Source organism: Pongo pygmaeus, chromosome 6, assembly GCF_028885625.2.
Source record: "Pongo pygmaeus isolate AG05252 chromosome 6, NHGRI_mPonPyg2-v2.0_pri, whole genome shotgun sequence".
Taxonomy (NCBI): Eukaryota; Metazoa; Chordata; class Mammalia; order Primates; family Hominidae; genus Pongo; species Pongo pygmaeus.
The window spans coordinates 70304440-70323927 of record NC_072379.2 but is presented as its reverse complement, the minus strand read 5'-3'; the positions used below and the strand labels follow the sequence as shown (position 1 = coordinate 70323927).

The window sequence follows — 19488 nt, the reverse complement described above, 5'->3', positions numbered from 1 at the left end:
TAACCATTAAGCTGTCCTTGTTGATTCTTTGGCATAGGCCAAACTAACTTTGGGAAGGAATTTAGTTTATGGTTTGACTCTGAAACAAAATTGATAATAGCCCTTTCCCAAAAAGACCCCCTTCTTGCCTGGGGACCAGTCTGCCTTCACAGGACTAACAAATTAGCTACAAGATTAGAAATTACAGTTCAGGGGTCATGCATCCTCTGGCTGCAAGAGTCTGAACCTCTCCAAATTGCTCCTCGGGATAACATCACTATTGTGAAACCTAAGATCAGTGCTTGAGATATTTTACAGACCCTTCACTCCATGAATCAGCTGACACCACCCAGACCGGTAATCTGTCTCAACCAGTTCTGCGATCCGACCCAGGAACGGAAGACACCAAGAAAACCTCACTTAGACCCCCTATGATTCCATCTCCAACCTGATCAATTAGCACTCCCCACTTCCCGAGCCTCTACCCGCCAAATTATCTTTTAAAACTCCGATCCCAAAATGCTCGATTTGAGTAATAATTTTTGAGTAATAATTTGATTTGAAACTGATTTGAGTAATAATAAAACTCCAATCTCCCGCACAGCCGACTCTGCGTGAATTACTCTTTCTCCATTGCAATTCCCCTGTCTTGATAAATCGGCTCTGTTTAGGCAAGGGCAAGGTGAACCCGTGGGGCGGTCACAAAACAACTTGAACGTTTTGGCTTTTGAAGCATATGTGAGGGTTTGCGTGGGGCTCCTTTCTGGAGAACGTGCCACTTCCCTTGGACTAGAACCTCACTAGCTTGGTTTTCAAAACCTCCTGCAAAGGCAATGTATGCTAAAGGATGACATCTATCTTGAAATGCAAACGGTTCGCACCAATTCAAGGCTTCACAAACTACCACAGCTCCCCACTGGCTTCAGAGAAGTTCAAACACCTTAGCAAAACTATGTGGATATTTGTAATGCCGCTGCTTCCCACCCCTGCACCCCCGCCCCAAACTCCACCTCATTACTCAGTGCTAAAAACAAAGTAAGTTAATATTATAACATACCCCTCCATTTCACTTCCTCAGCTCCTCACGACTGTTCCCCTAGTCCTCCTTATCCCATTCCCTGTCTCCTTCATTTCTCCAACTGGTTAACTTCAGTGCCTTTTCTAAGATAAAGGGGGTATGACCTCAAATTCAGGCTTAAAGCCCTTTCCACCATTGAAAGCTTATAAAATTCTGCTCCTCTCCCCTCCTGCAGCACCTAGTAATTAGCGCAGTCTGTCTCACAGAAGGTGCTCAGTAAATGAATGAAAAAAACGAACACACACCCTGGAAACTTCAGTGTGCACGTACAACTCAATCCACGCATGCGCGGAGGCAGAGCCCCGGGACCGCGAGACTATCCGCACAGCTTCTCCTTAGGCCCCACAGCTAGAACTCCAAATCGCCTAGTCCCAACCCATGCACTCTCTAATCCGGCGCCACACGCTGGGCCTTCCCCACCACCTCGTCTGCTTGGGGACGTAAAGGGCTCTGTGGGGCAGCTGGAGCTTTCGTGCCTATCTGTTAAAGGCCAGAGCTTCCCATCTCTGAAATGCGGGAGGGAACAGAGCTCAAGCTTGAATAACTAAGCCCGGCCCAGCAGTCCCCGAAGTGAAGGTGCCAGCGCTAGAGCAGCGGCAGGGCGGGGAGCGGGGGCCGGGCCCCAGGGAACCGCGGGGCGCGCCCGGCGCCGCATTACCTCTCCAGGGCCTGCAGGGTGTAGCTGATGAGCGGCCTCTCCAGGATGGGGCAGAATTGCTTCGGGGTGGGGACCCCCATCCTCTCCCCGCATCCCCCGGCAGGCAACACAGCTGCCACGGCGAGCGGGTGGCGCCCGGGCTCGGTGCCGGCCGCGCTCTGCAGGGAGGCGGAAGCCGCGTGGTCCGCGCCGCGCTGACCACTCAGGCAAGGACCCGGCTCCGTGGGCCTGGAGCTGCCCGGCGGCGCGGCCTCCATGGCTGCGAGCGGAACGGCGAGCCACGCTATCCTCGGGCCGATGCGACCCCGCGCTGCCCCCACCCTCGGCCGGGGTTGTGGGGCGAAGGGCCGACCACGGAGAGGGACGCAGAGCGCGCAAGCAGAAGGCGCCCCCCTGAGCCGCCGGAGCCCCGCTGTTGCTGCCCCTCAGGGGACGATCCCAACAGCCGCGGCAGCAGCTGAGGTTGTCGATCTGCCCTCGCGGCGCGGCTGCGGCCTCCGCACCCTGTCCCAGCGCCTCCGGGAGGGCTGACTTGCCCGCTCTGCGCTTCCCCCCAGGCAGGCCCAGCTGTCACCGCAAGTGGAAATGTCAGCACGCCCTACATATCTAAAGATCGCAGATACTTAAGGGTCATGAGTATGCAGGAGAGGTCAGGCCTCTGTTCCATCCCTCCCTGCTTTAAAATTTTGGAAGAGACTGGGATTCAAGTAACAGGATGGGACGTAGGGTGCGTATGCACCTCGATTATCTGAATTCCATTAAGCTCTGGAGGCTTCCTGGTTCCACCTGGGGTAAAGACAGATGGATTAGCAAGTGTTATTGTGGCACATCAATAATCCAAACTGTGGTGGCTCTCAAACTTGTCTGCACGTTGGAACCACCTGGGGAGCGTGTCCTGACACGCTCAGAGATTGGGATTTAATTGGTCTGGTGAGCACCGGACTTTGGAATTTTTTTAAAGATCCTCGGGTGATTCTGATGAGCAGGCACATTTTGGAACCACGGGCAAAGCAATACTAATTGCTGAACAATCGATACACCTTATGTCATTTAGTCTCCAGAAGAACTCAACTATTGCCATTTCCCTTTTTACAAAGGGGAAAAGAAGTTAAAATGGTTAATTTATGTAAGATTGCACAACTAATGGCAGAGCAGCCTTAAGACCCTCATACGGAAGTAGGCCAAAGTTGAAGAATTCCAGGCCTAAAGCATATCTTACCTTATTTAGTACTCTTGTTGCTGGTGAGGTTTACCATGAAAGTATAGTGAAGAATTTGGAGGAGAGCACTATTGTATTAGGTCCTTGGAATGTAAACTGCATGAAAGCAGCAACATTTTTCTTTTAGTTTGGGTTGTGTGTGTGTGCCCAGCTCCTGGAATGTAACAGAAGCTTAATATTTATTGAATGAATTGCTGATTAAATAGATTAATGATCATTAAAGTGTATAATCATCAGTAATTCAGTCTTAATCCAGTGGTTTATGATTCATAAAAAATAATCTTTTTAAACACTGGAAATGTTATCCAGTTATAGTATTACAATTTTTATTTTTACCTATTTTCTCGAGAGCATACAAAAATGATATGTTTTCTGCTTTTTCTTTTTGTTTAGTCTTATTGAAGGCATTCTTTCACTTTTGTTACTTTTATTATAATTAGCGTTTAGGTCCTGTGCTAGTTGAGGTTTCTTAGCTGAAAAGTGGGTGCCATAATATACTTCCTTGTAATTTTTATTGCTATTGTTCCTTTCTAATTTGATCTCGAGGTCTCTCTCTTAAGAGTGGTCATAAGCCAGAATAGCCACTCTTCAGGAGAGCGCTGGCCCAGAGAGGAAAGCTAGGTTCTGGTGTGCAGGTGAGACGCCAGAGGAGGCAGCACACAAAACATGTGAAATAACAGGCGCATTTTATTACTTACAGATTCACCAGAGAATAAGCCTGATGGGAAGTCTGGAGATAACAGGACTCCCAACCAGCAGGTGGGGAGCAAGAGAGAGGCCCTGTGGGGCTGTGTTAAGGTCCAAAGGCTTTATCCCTTAGGCTTTCCGGAGGGTGTTGTGGATTAACTAGTTTAAGAAAACACCAGCAAAAGGGGCAACTTGACTCTGGTGTCGACCATTGGGTTTTATCATTGTTAGCAGCTGTTGGGTTTTTGGTCATGGAATGAGGAACAAGTGTTCTATATCACAGGGAGGGGAAATTTTAAGTAGGCCACAGGTGACGTGATACAACTGGGTTTCAAACAGCTTATATCAGGCCTAAAAATGGATGCCCAGGCAGCAACTATATTAAACAAGTTTGGCACAATACTTGACTTCATAGCGCCACTACCACACCTGTATCAAGCATTTAAATATCTGTTGACTAACTGGGTGGATAAATAAATGAGTCTATCTATGAGAGCAGGAAGGCAAATCAAATTAGTATTTCTATTAATATTGATCTTTAAACCTCCCTTTTTAATCTAAAGGTGGAGTTGTTATAAAGGTAGACTTCCTTTACTTAATTAACCTTGAGCGAAGAAAAGTAGAGTAATAAAGCTCTTGTTATACTAATTGCTATAGAATAATTTTATATAATTAAACATTGACAAATTTTAACTAGAATCTTAGTTTTGTTCTTAGAGCAGATATATCAATTTAGATCTTCCATGAATCCTTAGATCCTTACATCTTACATACTGTATATTAACAATGTCTAGCAGACCAACTTGTAGAGAAAAAAGGGCAGATTAAAGTATTCATTCATATATATAGTATGAAGCAACATTTTTCTCTCTGTCCTTTTTATATAAATATAATTGGTTCCATGTTGTGCATACTTTGGGGTAACAGATGTAGCTTCTTTGTTACTTCATACCAAGTTATAGCAGCCACAATATGAGAATATCTTGTCTGCATCAGGCATGTGAAAGTACATACCCTGAAAAGTGAAATCCTCTGGGACCCATTGGTAATAACCATTCTAAGATATCACTTGAAGAGTTTAGAAAAAATAAACCCCAACTGAATCATGAGGCAGAGCATGCAGAGTTGGAAGTTCTTGGAGTGGTTTCCGTTTTGAGCTTCCAGGTAGGCAAAATAATGGCTCTCCAAAGATGCCCATGTTCTTATCTCCAGAAGCTATGAATATGTTACCTTACACTGCTAAAGAGACATTGCAGATGTGATTAAGTGAAGGATCTCAAGATGGAGGGGAATAGCCTGGATTATCCACGTGGGCCCTATGTAATCTCTGGCATCCTTATAAGAGAGAGGTCAGAGTTAGAGAAGGAGGTATTGAGGATGGAAGCAGCCGTCAGAGTGCAGACGGGTGGGCATGTAGGCAACCTCTAGAAGCTGGAAAAGGCAAGGAAACAGGTTTTTCTCTTAGAGTCTGCAGAAGAATATAGCCCTGCCACCTCATTTTCAGATTTCTGATACCCAGAACTGTAAGATAATATACTTGAGTTGTTTTAAGCTGCTAAATCTGTGGTAATTTATTATGGCAGTGAGAGGAAACTAATACAGGCTTCACATTGAGGAAGATTCTCATTTGGACTATAATCTCCAAATGAAGTTATACGTAGTTAGAAATGCAGTAATATGATTGAAAAAATAAGGCACTGTTCATTCAACTTTATGTCCCGTTACTAGACCCCCAGTATTGACTTTTAAAATAAATCCTTTGTCTTGTGAATTTAAAAATGTATTATAAATGTTTAAAGGATAACTTTGTTAAATGTATACCACGATTTCATAACCTGGCTTTGGCATGCCTTTAATTTTTTAAAGTAGACTCTTTCTGAGAGTAGTTTTAGGTTTACAGCAAAATTGAGAGAAAGATACAAAAATTTCCCGTAGCTCCCTGCCCCACACATACATAGACCCCCACATTATTAACATCTCCCACCAGAGTGGTACATTGGTTACAACTGATGAACCTACAGTGACACATTATTATAACCCACAGTCCCTAGTTTACGTTAGAGTTCACACTTGGTGTTGTACGTTCATTCTATAGGATTGGTAAATTTACAATAATGTGTATCCACCATTACAGTATAATGCAGAGTAATTTCACTGCCCTAAAATCCTCTATCCTCTGTTTATTCATGCCTTCCTCTCCTCTAATCCCTGCCCAATCCCTGGCATCCACTTGTCCTTTTACTGCCTCCATGCTTTTGCCTTTTCCAGAACATCATATAGTTGGAACCATACAGTATTCTTTTCAGATTGGCTTCTTTCACTTAGTAATATGCATTTAGGTTTTCTCCATATCTTTTCATGGCTTGACAGCTTCTTTCTCTTTCACACTGATTTTTTTTTTTCTGGATGTACCGTGATGTATTTATTCACTCACCTACTGAAAGACATCTTGTTTGCTTCCAGGTTTTGGCAATTATGATTAAGCTATAATAAACATCTCTGTGCAGGGTTTTTTTTTAATTTTATTTTAAGTTCTGGGGTACATGTGCAGGATGTGCAGGTTTGTTACAAAGGTAAACGTGTGCCATGGTGGTTTGCTGTACCTATCAACCCTTGACCTAGGTATTAAACCCAGCATGCATTAGCTATTTTTCCTAATACTCTCCCTCCCCACTCCCCACCTCCCTACAGGTCCCAGTGTGGTTCCCCTCCCAGTGTTCTCATTATTCAGCTCCCACTTATAAGTGAGAACATGCGGTGTTTGGTTTTCTGTTCCTCTGTGCAGGTTTTTATGTGTACTAAAATTTTCATTTCCTTTGGGTAAATACCAAGGAGAAAGATTGCTGAATTGTATGGGCAAAAGTATGGTTAGTTTGTAAGAAATGGCCAAACTGTCCTCCAAAATAGCTATGCCATTTTGCATTCCCACCAACAATGAATGAGAGTTTCTGTTGCTTCACATCCTCACCAGCATTTGGTGTGTCAGTGTTCTGGATGTTGGCCATTCTAATAGGTGTGTATTAGATTTAATACAGTGTTGATTTAATTTGTATTTATTTGATGACATATGATGTTGAGCATTGTTCATATGTGTATTTGCCATGTGTATCATATGTGGTGAGGTGTCAGAGTCTTTGGCCCACTTTTTAGTTGGGTCATTCGTGTTTTTATTGTTCAGTTTTGAGAGTTCTTTGTTTATTTTGAAGAACAATTTTTTATCTGATATTACTTTGGCAAATATTTTCTCCCAGTCTGTGGCTTGTCTTTTTATTCTCAACAGTGTCTTTTGCAGAGCAGAACCTTTTAGTGATAATGAAGTCCAGCTTATCAATTGTTTTTCATGGATCATGCCTTTGGTGGTGCTTTTAAAAAATTATCACCTAGATTTTCTTCTATGCTATCTCTTAGGAGTTTTATAGTTTTGTGGTTTTTTTAGGTCGGTGATTCATTTAGGTCAGTGAGTTTTGAGTTAATTTTGTAAAGGGTGTAAGGTTTGTCTAGATTCTCTGTTGTTTTTGCACGTAGATATGCAGTTGTTGCAGCAACATTTGTTGAAAAGACTGTCTTCGCTTCATTTTATTGCCTTTGCTCCTTTGTCAAAGATCAGTTGACTATATTTATTTGAGTCTAATTCTGGTTTCTTTGTAATGTTTCATTGATTCATTTGTACATCCTTTAGTCAATACCACACTGTCCTGATTACTGTAGCTTTTTACATGTCTTGAGGTCCAGTAGTGTCTGTCTTCCAACTTTGTTCTTCTTCAATATCATGTTAGCTATTCTGGGTCTCTTGCCTCTCCATATAAACTTTAAAATCAGCTTATCAATATCCACAAAATAACTTGCTGGTATTTTGATTGAGATTGCATTGAATTTATAGATTAATTTTGGAAGAACTGACATCTTGACAATATTGAGTCTTCCTACCCACAAACATGGAACATCTTTACTTAGTTCTGTTGTGATGTCTTTCATCAGTTTTGTACTTTTTCTCATATGGATCTTGCACATGTTGTCTTAAATTTATACCTATGGATTTCATGGGGGGGTTAATGTAAATAATATTGTGTTTTTAATTTCAAATTCCACTTGTTCATTAATAATATATAGAAAATGATTGACTTTTTTGTATTAACCTTGGATCCTACAGCACTGCTACAATCACTTATTAGTTCCTGCCGTTGTCTTTACTTTTTAGTATGCACAGAAGTGCACATTAAATGGAAGTGGCTCTCATCTTTATATCTGAAATATCCAAAACTTACTTTTTTGTTTGTTTGTTTGTCTTTACATGTTAGTATACCTCTCTGGAATACTTGTCTTGGAGATTTCTTTTATTAGAAAATTTTAGTTTCCAGTGGGTTAATTTTTTTAGTATTAACTCAAATATAATTAGCACTACCAGTCATACCCCTCCTCCCCAGCTACACTTATTGTTTTAGTACCCTTTCTCATGATTAGTTGGGGTGTTTCTCATCAGTGCTAATGAACAGCTTAATGGTTCATCCTTTAACCCCATTGAAATCAGAGCCAGAAGAAATAAATTAACATTCTACCATGGGCCATCCCCATCATTTCTGGCAGCCTAAGAATTCTAATTTCTGTTTTGCTATTGTGTATCTTATGTAAATGGTACAGTCTATTAACCTCTGACCTTTAACTCATTTTTATACATAAGAAAGATGACACTCAGAATTGAGGTCTCTGCAGATAATGCAGACTAAACAATACCACATGACAACATTATTATTATCTTTTATTTTCATAATATTTCTTGCAAAGTTATTGTCAATTGTCTCTACCATCCACTCTGCTTTTCCTGTATAGCTAAAAAGGGAAGCAATGGTGAATATTTAGCCTTAGGACTGAATTAATGATACTAAAGTTTAACTTTTCATAAGAAGCACCTGGAACAATTGTTTCTATGTAATATTTTTATATATTTTATACAATATAATTTACATAGTATATATTATATAATAATCTTAGAAAATATATTCCTGGCATCTACTGACAGAAATTTTGATTAAATGCCTCCAGAATAGAACCAGGAATCTGAGTTTTGATACACCTCCATAGGTGATTCCAATGTAGTTGTGAGCCAGACTGAAATAAACACTGAATTTAAAAGAATTATACCCCAACTCACTTTATGTTCAATACATTTAATTTCAGTACCCAAAGCAAAATGCATGTAATATATTAAAATACCATATAAAAATTGCATAAGAAATTTATTTTAAAATTGCATAAGAAATTCATTAAACTGTTTCATTTCCTTGTTAATTTGTAAGAAGGGAAACACAAGGGAAGAATATTTAAGTACCAGAAAAGAATGATGGAAGAGAAACAGAAAACCAGATCATCCCCTGGTATTTCTACAGACCTGTCATTTTGTGTGTGTGTGTGCACTTAGAATTCATTTTTCCATGTAAAAAGCTGTCATTTAAAAACAGTGTCGCCTCTGAGAACCATCAAAGGCAGTATCCTTGACCACAGCTTAAATAGAATAGAAATTGTTGCCTGAAACTGCTCTGAGCACAGAACTAATGCATGCAGTTCAACTGAGAATGCCACATTACTCCAGAAACCAAAAAAGGGTAATGACCCCTTGCACAAGGGACAATGTAACAGAGATAATATCTTTGAAAGTTTTGTTTAGGAAACAAATCACTAATCTAGAAATGGTAGTGGCCAGCCTTAATAATCTGTGGAAGGGAGGAACATATGGAATCATTAAAGAAAAGCAACAGCTAGAAAAGGTAGATTTGTCGTTTCTGTAAGAAACATATTGACAACAGCTGTTTATATGTATTTTAACCTTGACTCATTGCTAAAAGAAGATTTAAAGAAGAAAAAAATTAGCTTTAAGATGAAAATGGTCCAAAGGAATTCAAAGTCATATCTTTTATCTGAGGGATAAGAAAAAAAGAATGTGGACGTTGTTCATTGTGACCACAGCCACCACCCCCATCAACTTGCCAAGCACAGAGTAAATAAAGGAAGTGAGCTGTCCAATAGAGTCTGAATTTCAGACATCATTGCCTTATAGTACCTTACCCATGAGGGCACCACATCTTTATCTTAAGCAGATTGAAAGCGACTATGGTAGGGTAGAAGCACAAGGGGTAACATGGAGAAGGGAGAGAGAAGACTGCAACAGTCTTTTCATATAATAATATAGTCTCTTCAGTGATGTCCAAAGGATGTAAGGATATAAACAAGCTTTTGATTTTCGCAAAAAGAATGTTTCATTGCTCTCTAGCATGGACCACTCACTGGGATAGACCCTCCCTCCTCCCCCAAGAAAAAGAAGAAGAAAAAAAGAATATACAGAGTTTGGGAAGATGCTGTATAATCTACTTAGGAGAGCAATAAACTACACTGTTTTGGACAATAAGTACTTAGTGGTGACAAAAGAACAATATCTTATGTAGAAGTAACTTGCAGCAGATAGCTAAGAGGAATAAATGAGGACACTGTGTTGTCTTTACTGTACATGAATAGAAATAAGGTGAATAGAAATAAGGTAAATAGAAATTAAGTACTTTCCTTTGTGATCATTGCTACCACTAATTGGCTTAAGACATAAATGAAAGAATAAATGAATAATTGAATGTTAAACTTACCATTGAATATAAACTTAAATCAATAATGAACAATTTACATGTACTCTTCAGAAAAATTAGAGTGCTTGAAACTATTCACAAAATAAAAAGTTTGTTTTGTTTTTAAGTTTGTACAGACTCACTCCAACTTCTTACGTCTTTTCATCTCTCCTACCACTTATCCTTGAAAGAATTCAAGATCTTGACAAGTGATTAAAAAGAAAATCAGAAACTTCCCCCTTTGTCTAATCTTCCTTAGTAATTATTCTCTCTTAACTTCATAAAAATATATGGTTACTAACTGCTATAGTACAATAACAAAAATATACATGAAACTAACCAACACTGGTCTTGGGCAAGTTATCAAATTTCATTATGCTTGTCTTGGTTCTCCTGGCCTGTTGCCTTTCTATAGTCTTTTTACTTTTCCTCACTACCTCCTGAATTGGGTATCTTACTATCAGCTCTGCTGAACCGGAATTCACTTGTGTCTTTCATCTATGAACTTAATCCTGCTAGTCCTGACCAGGACAGGCAGCTTCACTTTGTGAATAGGCCAAATCTTGCATTTGTCTCATTGCCTAGAAAACTGTCTTACTATTCATGGGGTGTACCCACCACTTGCAGCCTTTTTCCCAAACTTGACCTCATTGACCCAGGTCTTATAACAGGCTCCTTCTTGGGATTTCACATCTCTTTAGCACGAAGTAAAACACAACCCCGGTTTGACTGACTAGGCTTGAGTCGTCAGAGGGCTGACTTCTGATTAATTGGCCGAAGAACTGCTATGAAAGGATTAATCACATACAAACAGGATGTCACCCCTTGACTGGCTTTAATTGTTATTCTTGTGACTTCTGATGCCTGGGTCTCCCTGGGATGCTCTACAGCCTGGCCTTGGCTTACTTCCCATCCCCACCAGTCAGTGCTGCTAAGATCTGAGCTTGCTCATGTTATGACACTAAGGCCCTCCTGTCCCTACTTAATCTGGCTGTCAAGAAAAATCTAATCTTTTCATTTATCTTCAAGAATAAGTAGTTATAGTTGTTTGAGACATCTCCACTTTAGTAAATATCGGAACCATAATTGCTATGATTTGAATATGTTCCTTAAAGTTGATGTGTTGAAAACTTAATTGCCATTGTAGCAGTATTAAGAGGTTAGGCCTTTAAAAGTTCATTAGGTAATGAAGGCTTTGCCCTCATGAATGAATTAATGCCATCATCATGAGAGTGGGCTCCTGATAAAATAATGAAAATTTTGCCCCCATTCCTTTTCTGTCTTATGTGCTTACTTCTGCCTTTTGCCCTTCTGCTATGCAGTAACAATCAACCAGATGTTGTTACTGTGTTCTTGGACTTCCCAGCCTCCAGAACTGTGAGCCATATAAACTTCTATTCTTTATAAATTACCAAGCCTGTACTACTCTGTTATAACAGCAGAAATGCACTAAGACAATAATCTAAAGGCTTGATATTCTAACCCTGGAAATTTCCAAGGCCTGGGAATAATGGCAAGAAGTCAAGAAATATACCTTACACATGAGCCAGTGAAAGACTCATCTTGAAAATAACTCATACCTTATATTTGAGGGGATGATCAAGGGTTAATATGCTCTGTAACTGATAAATCAGTTAAGTTGTGGAGAATAAAAACTATAACGTTTACAACTTTTTTCAATTGTCTATTGCTGTGTAAAAAACCTTTCCAAAACTTAACAGCTTAAAACAACACCAACTTATTGCTCACAGTTTTATGGATCCAGATTTTAAGCAACACTAAAGGAAACAACTCATCTCTCTTTCACATGGGGTTGGCTAAGGTAGTTCAAATGAAGCTAAAGGAGGATCCAAGATGGACTCCTTTATAGGTTGGGGTCCTTGGTGTTGGATGTTGCCTGGGGCACCTCAGTTCTCTTCCACATGGTATTTTTCTCCAGCAGGATAGCCTGATCTTCTTTATACAGTGAACAGTTTCGTTAAAAAACAAACAGATTCTGCCAATGCCTCTTAAATTTCATGTCCCAAACTAGCACAGTATCAAATCTGTGTCATTCTATTGGTCAAAGGAAGTCACAAGTCCAGACAGAATTCAAGAAGAGGGAAAGTAGCTGCACATCATGATGAAAGGAATTTTTACAGAAAATGAAGGAATTATTAATGGCCATCTTTGCAGAGAATCTTCAACAGGCACTGAGATGATTAATTTTATGCATCAACTTGACTAAGCACGGGATGCTCAGATAGCTGGGTAAGCATTATTTCTGGGTGTGTCTGTAAGAGTGTTTCCAGAAGAGATTAGCATTTGAATTTGTAAGCTGAGTAAAGCAGATAGTCCTCTCCAATATCGTGGGCACCATCTAATGTGTAGAGGGCCTGAATAGAACAAAAGAGTGGAAGAAGGTTGAATCGCCTCTGTTTGACAGCTTAAGTTGTACATTAATCTTCTCCTAACACAGGTCCTCCTGATTCTCAGGCCTTCAGACACAGACTGGAATCTAAAGCATTGGCGCTCGGGCTATCCACCCTTCAGACTACATGACCAGCTTTCCTGGGTCTCCAGTTTGCAATCAACCTACCCTGGGACTTTTCAGCCTCCATAATCGCCTGAGCCAATACCTTATAATAAATATATATCTTCTTATTGGTGCTGTTTCTCTAGAGAACCCTGACTAACATAGGCACCAAACATCCATTTTAATAATCCACTTGTCTTTAGATCACAGCAATATCTACTCAAGAGATACAGACTCCATTGATTTCTGGCCACAGGAGGGCAGAAGAGTCAATAGGTTATTCTTTGGCCTTCCTCCCAGGAGAGGGAGATGTCAAAGAAATTCAGAGTGATCTGTATGGCCCTATCTGCTCTTTGGGATCATTTATTTCTACAGGCTGTTCACTTTTAAGGTACCAATAGCTGTCAAAAACCCTCTTCTTTGCCATCATAAAATCCCAAACTAGGGTTGAAATATTAGCAAAGAGAGTATATGTTTAAGAAATTGTTTCTGATACTGATGACCCTGCTTTTATATATCCCAAGTGATATACAAAGAACTGATTTTCAAGATGTGACAACATTTAGGTCTCACTTATAAGTGAAGCTCTCCTTAGGACCATACTGTATGGACTAACACTTCATTATTAGAAGGAGAAATGGTAGCAGTGAGAATTTCTTCATATTTGTAATTTTTTCCATTTTTAATTTCAACCACGCATATTAAATGTAACTTTAATCAGAGTTAAAACCATGTCACATGATGATCTTAATTTACAAGTCAACAAAACTACAAATACGAAGAAATATTTGCAATAACAGTTTAAAAGCAATTAATTTCTTTGAAAGTCAATGAAAAAAAAATTTTTTCTTTTTTGGAGGTGGAATCTCACTCTGTTGCCCAGGCTGGAGTGCAGTGGTGCGATCTCGGCTCACTGCAACCTCCACCTCCCGGGTTCAAGCGATTCTCCTGCCTCAGCCTCCTGAGTAGCTGGGATTACAGGCACACACCACCATGCCTGACTAATTTTTTGTATTTTTAGTAGAGACGGAGTTTCACAGTGTTAGCCAGGATGGTCTCCATCTCCTGACCTCGTGATCCACCCACCTCAGCCTCCTAAAGTGCTGGGATTACAGGCGTGAGCCACCACACCCAACCCCAGTGAAAAATTTAGAAGGTGACTTTTATTACCTCATAGCTGAAAGTTATAAGCTCTGAGTATTATAATTTTTTGTGGCCATCTACTTTAAGAGAGAGAAATATCTACAAAATGATATGAGCTTTTTTTCCTCTACCTACAGTTGTATACTGAGCAAACCAGGAACTTCTGAACATTAAAACTACGCTATGATTGAAAGGGAGCCAAAAAGCTCAATATCTACTAGAGATGTACAAACTTTCTTTAACAGAAGTCACCTGCTTGTCAGTTTTTGATAAATAACCCACTGGCAGTAACAATAGGAGAAAAACAATGTATTTTGCTTAATGTTCTATCATGTGGACATGGTGTCCCACTTCAACGACTTGTTTATCTGAGTTAGACCTCTCATTTGAAATCATGGGTGCCATATTTGAACTGTCAATTGTTTCTTCATATCTTAGGACTGGAACTGGATTAAAAGTGCTATCTTATAGGAGACTTCTCCCTACTTACAAATCCTCTGAAGAGCATAAGTAAATGTGTCGGCCAGAAATAATGGAAGACACCATCAACAAATGGGGGAAAATCAGATAGAGTCATGGTGTCACTTTGACTTTTGCCATTGCCTGCTGTATTCCAGCTTCTGATTCCACTGCAAATGGAAGCAAAGAAAGCTCATATAGTAATAACAGCAACTAAGGCAACAGTAGTTTTACATTGATCAGCTAGAGATTTTGAAAGTAAGAGCTGGCACATAAACTAGATTAGTAGTTCTCAGTTAGGCTACACATCAGAATCATCTGTGGGGTTTTTACAGCTGCAGATGCTAAGTCAGAATTCAAGACAGGAAAGTGAAAGTGCTTATTCTAATGAAGACCTTTGTTGATAGTCACCATACTAGATTATCTACAAAGGTGGAAAACCTGGTCTAATTTAACAATTTGTAATTGATGAAGGTGAACAGAGTGTGGTATAATGAACTGAGCACTGAATCAGGGAATAGGTCTAATTTTACTCTGTGAACAGACTTGTTGAAAAATTTTAGCTTATTACATGTATCACATGTTAGGCATAGTATTATATGTGTATATCAATAATTCTTTCAGTTCACCATGCTTTGTGATACAAAGGTTATTCTTGCTCCTTTTTTACAGATGTGAAACCTGAAATTAGTGATTTGCCAAAGGAAATGATGAGCTATGATCCCAGGTCTGTCTAACCTATACTTGCCTCCAAAGGGTAGGACAGTGTTTCCGTTCTCTGCATAGTGAGATTCAGCCTCTTTAATGCCTCTTTTAGCAAAATATTACAATAAACTCTTCTCCAATGAACAGTGAGCAATGTCTCCTTGAGCAAACTTTCTTGGATGAAATGAGATGAGGCAACTGAAGAAGGCATTGAAAACTATAATATTCCTTAGAAATTAAGATTTCTTTTCATCTTGAATAATGGCTCTTACATCATCCTAAAGTATAAAATACTTTTTTGCTGAAAATGCTTGTTTCTTCATTTTATTACCTTACTTCAACATTTTCCATTATTACAAAATGTTTATTTCAAAAATTGTCTCAAAAATTTTCCGACATAAGCCACCATAATTTTTCCTCAGTAGAAGTGTAATAATATAAATAAATTGAAATCAAGTTTTCTCTTCATTATAAAAATATTCCCCAAAATTGCATGATAACTCAATTTTTAATCAAATTTGTTGTTGAATTTTGGAAAAGCTTTTTTAAAGTCTTAAAGTTCAATTAGTTTTTCAAAGAGCCCTAGTATAGCACAAAAACATCATTACTCTTACAAAAACTATATTTTTATTTCCCTAGTAATTTGCCCTGGAAGACTCGGTGGTCAAGGACCTGGTGTTGCAAAATTCCAGTAATTACCATGTCCAGAAGATATACTGTAAATTGTGCTTCCAGAAGTTGGGTCATACAACGGTACAAATGGAAACTTTGATTTATTATTTTGTTGCTTCTTGTTAACTAATTTTAGAAGACTGAGAGGGGGGTGTCCATGCTTTAGATCCTTCAAAGAAAGGATTAATTAAAATTTGTTCTTGCTTTCTGGTAAAAACTACTCATTGAGCTAACAGCTAAAAAATTGAATTTCAATATTACCATAAATTTGAAGACAAAATGTCTCCTTGTGAAGGAGGAGTTTGGGCAAAGTATAAATAAGTAATTAAAATTGTGCTCAACTAAAGAGCTTATTGTGGAGGGAAAAGTGATCTCTTGTTCATAAGTGGAAATTAAATGTTTTTATAGAGTGGTGCAGTTATTGCGACAGTGCAAATTATATTAATATCTAATAGATAATTCAAATAAAATGTTTCTAAATTATAAAGGCCTACCCCTTTTAATTGAGTTTTGTGTGATTGTCACATGAATGAAATAAAATCTAAGTGTTTCTCATCTTTTCTGCTGGAGCAGACATTCATTTGTTCAAAATGTTCTCACTTTTATCATTGGCATTCAAGCTTTCTGATGGTCAGGTTGTCCAAAAAGCTGAAAAGTGTAACCCAGAAACAGACTGGTAGGAGTGAGTATGAAAACTTGCATCTCACTAGTGTTTAATAGAGACATTCATAATTGGAATCTGAAGATCAGATTTTTCTAGATTGCTGATTATCCACCCAAAGCTTAACAGACACCCAGAACTCATTGCAAGTATATCTACTCACATTGACTGTCCTCCTTTTAATACTTGTTTAAAATATATTGCCTATTATAACAGTGATCGCCAAAGAAAGATATGTATGCTTTCAAGTATATGCAAGATAATCCATTAGGCTACAGGAAGTAAGGAGTAAAGCTTCTAATTATATGTGCTTTGCATTTCATCCCTTTTAAACTTTTAAATTTTTTTAGTTTTGTTATGTTTAACCATTAGTGTTAAATACATGTAGCACACACACTAGCATATGTACACTACTTAAACTTTTTAAAAAATATACTGCTAGTACAGAGTCAAAATTTTCAGTAATAGAGATGCATGTCCAACAAAGTTTATAGCTAATATCCTATAGTTCTGTGCTCATTTTAGCTCTTAAGTAATGACTGAATCTTCCTGAACTCGGGCTATCTTTATGGTGTTAGGTCAGTGAGGAGATCCCTCTGAGCTTTTGTTTCCTCATAACATACATTATATAAGATGTAGTGATGATTTATCATTCTACTAAGAAGGGTTTTGTAAGAGATAAAGTGTTACTCAAATACGTGTGGACACCTTGAGAGCAGAAAATAACTGAGTTTTGCATCACTTTCACAGTAGCCAACAAATAGATGTTTAATAAATATATGAATAGAGGAATGAATGAGGGTCCATCTATCATTAACATTCTTATGGGAAAGAGCAGGATGTGGTTATAAATGTAAATGATTATAAGTAGAACAAAGTAAGTCTTGTTTCATCCCTGGTGCTGTGATTTTTGAAAAACGTCATTCATTTTTGCCAAGCTCAGTTTCTTACTTAAATTGGGCATCATAATATTATTTTAATGTCCTACCTACACCACAGGGTTATTTTTAGAATAAAATGTATGTGAAAATCTGTCATGACCTCTAAAGAAAATTTAATGCTAACATTGGTTATTATTTCTTATAGTTATATCATCTTCTCCTGCTGAATTGCACTTGATTGGAAGGGAGGGTCCCTCACTACCTTGAGCTTTTATTACATTCCCCTCAGTGTCTAATTGAGCTTTATATAGAATGAGATCTTTAAAAAAAAAAAAAGCTTATTAAGGAGTGGTGGGCTTCTGTTTTCAAAGCTGCCCTTCCTTTTCAGCAAAAGGTGGTAGTATTTGAGGGGTTCCAACAAGTATCAACTTGTGTAGCCCCAAGCACTTTGTATCAATAAAAAGGCAAAGCATGAACTAGAGAGGATGCTTGATTTATACCTGTCTAGGCAATCAACCTGCCACCCACAGAAGTGTTGGAAATTTGGCAGTTAATCAGCAAGGCGATTTTTGTGCTTTATTCTTTACTGTTGATCCTTTGTTTGTTCCATAATGGTGCTCCTTAGTCATTCTGTCCCATAATAAAAGAGTATGGAACTTTGTCGATACTCTACAGCATCTTCAGTGACAGAAGAGTGCCTACCAAATGCTTAGTGAATGCAGGAATTAACCCATTGAAATTAAGGATATGTGTACTCATTCAAAAACTTGAGGGATTTACCCAACCATTCTTTTAATTTAATTCAGTAAAAGTTTTCCCCAATTTCCTTCTTTTTCCGGAAAAAGAGTGAAAAAACTATAGAGTTTGTGTTAAATTATTTTCCAAAGTTTTAAGCTCCTTCCTTATTCAGATTACATTGCAGTTTCTCTCCTGTGTCTGTATGTATGCACATTTGTTTTAAATGTATATAATAATAGACATCCTTTTGATTAAATCTCAGTCTTATTTATGTTCCTATTTTTCTGAGGACTGTAATTTTAGTTTGAGGAAAATAAACAAAATAATTACTGTGTGTTTGAGCATAAATACATCCATTCTCAAAGATGTGCCTTTCTTTGGACTAATTAGACTTTTTTCCCAAATATATAACCCAAGAAAGTGTTTTACAAACAAACTAGAGAGGTTATAGAATGAATTTTAAAATTTAACTATCCAAGGTACCATTATATTTACTTTCAGAAATTGTAAATTTAAAGATTTGAAAATAATCACATTTCATGCACTATTTAAATTTGCTTTGCCTAAGACTCAAATTTTATATGCATTTTTTTCTCATTCTCCTAAATAGCCTTTTCTGAAGCAATTGATGATTATTATCTCCACAAGCCTTATAGAGTAAGAATACTGAGATGCCAGAGTTATATCCAGTTGCTCAATTGACCAAATAAGTTCCTTTTGCTTTTCTCACCCTGCCTATCTCCTGGGGTTCACTTACAGAGGGGTCAATTGTCCAAAAGGCAAGGAGTAAGACATGGGAAGAGACAAAAACCTAGCTAAAGATAACTAGGAAATTAGATCCCCGATAGTCAAGAGTTGATATAAAAAAGCTCTTTTCACAAAGAACTTCACATTATTGTCTCCTTGACAGACTGGAGAGTTCAATTTGTCAAGATCTGTTAAGTCGCATGTAGTTGATGTAACCTGACAGCTAGCAACATGTAGGGGTCTGGTGACCAAGCCAAGACATTCGGAAGCACAGACTAAGTAGAGATGAATCTTTTTCTAATCAATTGGAATTATATTTTTCGGAGGTTTCTCAGTCTGTTGCACATTAACAGCATGTTTTAAACACATTTTGTGCTTTATAAAACTGTAATTATAGAAATGAATTTTTTTGGTCACAAATTAATTACAGGAAAAAGTAATGATGAAGGCTTAGCTATTGATTCATTACATCTTTTAAGACTTCCGGGATATTTCACAGGCAGATTGATATAGTTCAACCTCTTTTTGGATGGACAGCTAACTTGGGTTTAAGTAGAACTTAATTTATAGTTCAATCTGTAAATATTCACTTACTACAACAATGCAGTGAGAATCTTTTTTTGTTTAAAGTGGCACATTCTACTGTCATTATTAAATATATGCATAATGTTCCCCAGAGGCTTAAGAGTATAGTCACACACACACACACACAAACACTTTCAACATTCTAAAAAAAAA

The 19488-nt window shown here is 38.3% G+C and overlaps 1 protein-coding gene across 14 annotated transcripts in view; it reads right to left on the bottom strand.

Moving 5' to 3' along the window:
* CRPPA (CDP-L-ribitol pyrophosphorylase A) overlaps nt 1-2444 on the bottom strand; it is a 328167-nt gene extending 325723 nt beyond the window's left edge. For 3 of the 14 annotated variants that reach the window (XM_054494935.2, XM_063667508.1, XM_054494931.2), the window contains exon 1: nt 1716-2376. In XM_054494935.2, coding sequence (XP_054350910.2) covers nt 1716-1972 — 257 coding nt within the window. In that variant the 5' untranslated portion in view covers nt 1973-2376. Of the gene's footprint in view, nt 1-1715 lie in introns of all 14 variants that reach the window. The other 11 variants (XM_063667503.1, XM_063667504.1, XM_054494928.2 and 8 more) reach the window with 9 other exon arrangements.
* Between the last annotated feature and the right edge of the window lie 17044 nt (nt 2445-19488).